The sequence below is a fragment of the Protomyctophum parallelum genome, assembly GCF_964188405.1.
Source record: "Protomyctophum parallelum genome assembly, chromosome: 10".
Taxonomy (NCBI): domain Eukaryota; kingdom Metazoa; phylum Chordata; class Actinopteri; order Myctophiformes; family Myctophidae; genus Protomyctophum; species Protomyctophum parallelum.
This window is the reverse complement of record NC_139704.1, coordinates 10,883,329-10,885,828: the sequence shown is the minus strand read 5'-3', so window position 1 is coordinate 10,885,828 and position 2,500 is coordinate 10,883,329. Positions and strand designations below refer to the sequence as shown.

The window sequence follows — 2,500 nt, the reverse complement described above, 5'->3', positions numbered from 1 at the left end:
AAATATCACCGGCTGCCTGGTCCTCGAATTGAGTCTCTTTTTTATGTTCATTATGTAATGTCTCTATTGAAGAAATTGTTCCCCACGACCATGACCTAAGTTCTCCAAATGGTCAGTCCGTCCTGAATGTATTGATCTACATTGTAGGCCTATTGAAGATCAAGATCGAGCCTGTGGGTCCTCCACTCTGTTTTTCTCCTGTTTGTGTCCATTCAGAATTCACACAGCAAAAAAAGAAAGAAAAGACAATTAAAATGTAGGCCTACTCTTGTGAGGTCCATTTTTTACACTTGTATTGCCAATTGACTCCCACTGTTAGTCTGAGGTCATTTCTCACACCATAAGGAGAGTAACATTCTGGATCTTTTCTTTTCTTTTTTGCAGTGTGAAATGCTGCGTGGAAGTTCTTATTCGCAGGCAGAGACGGTGCTGATTTTGCCCGTGTTTTCGGTCCAGGGCTGCAGATTCTGCAGGGCATACAGGGAGCTGTTGTGCAGACATAGCGGATCCGGTGTCACCGGCTGGTTGATGGTCTTCTGGAAGGCTTCCTGCTGGAGCTGCATGAGGATCCGGTTGGCCTGTTGTCTCTCCGCCTCCCGCTCCTCCGCCGTCTGCCGCCTGCGTGGAAAACAAACACACCCCGGGGACGGAGGAGAGAGAGGAGACGGCCATGAAAGCTCGACTCAAACTTCTGTAGCCTAGTAGTCCGACAGCCGGGCATGTGGGGTGGGAAATTTGTATAGTCTTTTTTATTGGCCTAAAATATTGTCTATATACATACATTCATGAATCCACTTGCTGACCGGCTGTCAGTATTGAGCAATTTTTATAGGGGTTTCTTGTGACCCTACAATGCATTAACATCCAATATAAGGCAGAAATGTCAAAAATGTCCTTTCCTTATATGCTTTAAGTACCATGTGACATGTCAAACTAGGTGGTTTTCATGATTCTGAATCCATTCCAAGCATTAGTTTTGCACAAAAAACACACCTTGGGCTAAAAATGGCCATAGCCGTCATGGCAAATGTAATGAGATCAGCACATTTTGGGCAAATCTGGGCAAGTGGCTATGGCTGTTTTTAGCCCAAGGAGTGTTTTTGTGCAAAACTAATGCTTGGATTCAGAATTATGAAAACCCAGTTAGATATGTCACATGCTACAAAATAAATTGCTCAATACCGACAGCCGGTAAGCATGGATTCATGAATGTACTGTATATATATAGACAATATTTTAGGCCAATAAAAAATACTATATACCAAATGTCCCATACAAGCTCGAGCTTGTATGGTCTCCTATTCTCCACAGTTAGGGCTAATACATCCTTTACATTAAGCATACATTGCTGCTGATGGTTAATGTACAGTATGAGTCCTAGGGACTATTTTCAATTTGTAATTAACAAATGGCATTGTAGGCCTAGTGAAAATGACTACGTCACTGTACAATATACGTAATCATATGCCTATTTAACACAACTAGTAGGCTAGTTGATTAAGTTCAAGTTGATAGTGGCTTCGGCGACATGAGGGCTTTTCATTCAGAATGAAAACTTCAGAATGAATTAATTCAGAAGTTATATGCCCAATGCACCTCCTTTTTTACCGATCTCTAGAATAATAATGGAAAAATAACAATTGAATAACTTTGTTATAACATCAAATAGATTATTTTAATTGATTAATAGGTCTATACTATTTCAGCTAAAAGTTTAAAACTGTCAGAATGTTATGTAATAGTGAAATGAGATTAATCAGTGAATTTTTTTATATTAGCCTTATAGCCTATTCAATGGGGAAAAGAACAATAGTCAACTAAACGAAGTATATGAAGTCAGTATGGCTACAATTGGCCTTTTTATTGATTCGTATAATAACCATCATGGTGCATGATATTGTGTATTTATTTATTTTTAATCATTAAAACATATGCTATATAGTCTACTGATCTGTAGTCTAACAAAGAAACAACCCTCACGTCTTATAGGCAATATGATTCTAATTTATAATTTTAAGCAATACATTTTTTAATAAGGAAATTATAATGATTTAGCATGTAATTTAATTATTCTGTGCTCATTTTGCCTTATATTTATATGTCTATTTAATGACTTAAACTGGTTGGATGTTCTGCATTAATTAATCCCAAAAGTGTGATCTAGGCCATACTCTACTAGAACTGAACAAGAATGTTATGGATGTTATGAAAAATGAAACAAATAGATAAAATCAAAACGTTTCTCTGGAAACAGGTCTAGGCTAATTTATAAGACATTTATTTATTGAAATGTTCCATACCCCATTGGACTCTTTTTTTTTTTAAATGTATAACACACAATCGTCATAGCCCCCCCCATAGGCCATAACACTGATAACAGCCCAACTTAGGTAAAAAAAATAAAAATAAAATCTAAAAACAAAACATGTAAAGTGCTTCAGAAGCAACACTTTGAACTCCAGGCTATACTTCCACGAGTCATGACCACCAATATGCCTAC

At 37.4% G+C, this 2,500-nt stretch overlaps 1 protein-coding gene across 1 annotated transcript in view; it reads right to left on the bottom strand.

The window, feature by feature from the left end:
- Positions 1 to 407: 407 nt before the first annotated feature.
- Positions 408 to 2,500, bottom strand: part of tlx1 (T cell leukemia homeobox 1) — a gene marked incomplete at both ends in the record, with an annotated part of 27,579 nt that continues 25,486 nt past the window's right edge. The window contains one exon of the mRNA XM_083774880.1: positions 408 to 618. Coding sequence (XP_083631006.1) covers positions 408 to 618 — 211 coding nt within the window. The remainder of the gene's footprint in view (positions 619 to 2,500) is intronic.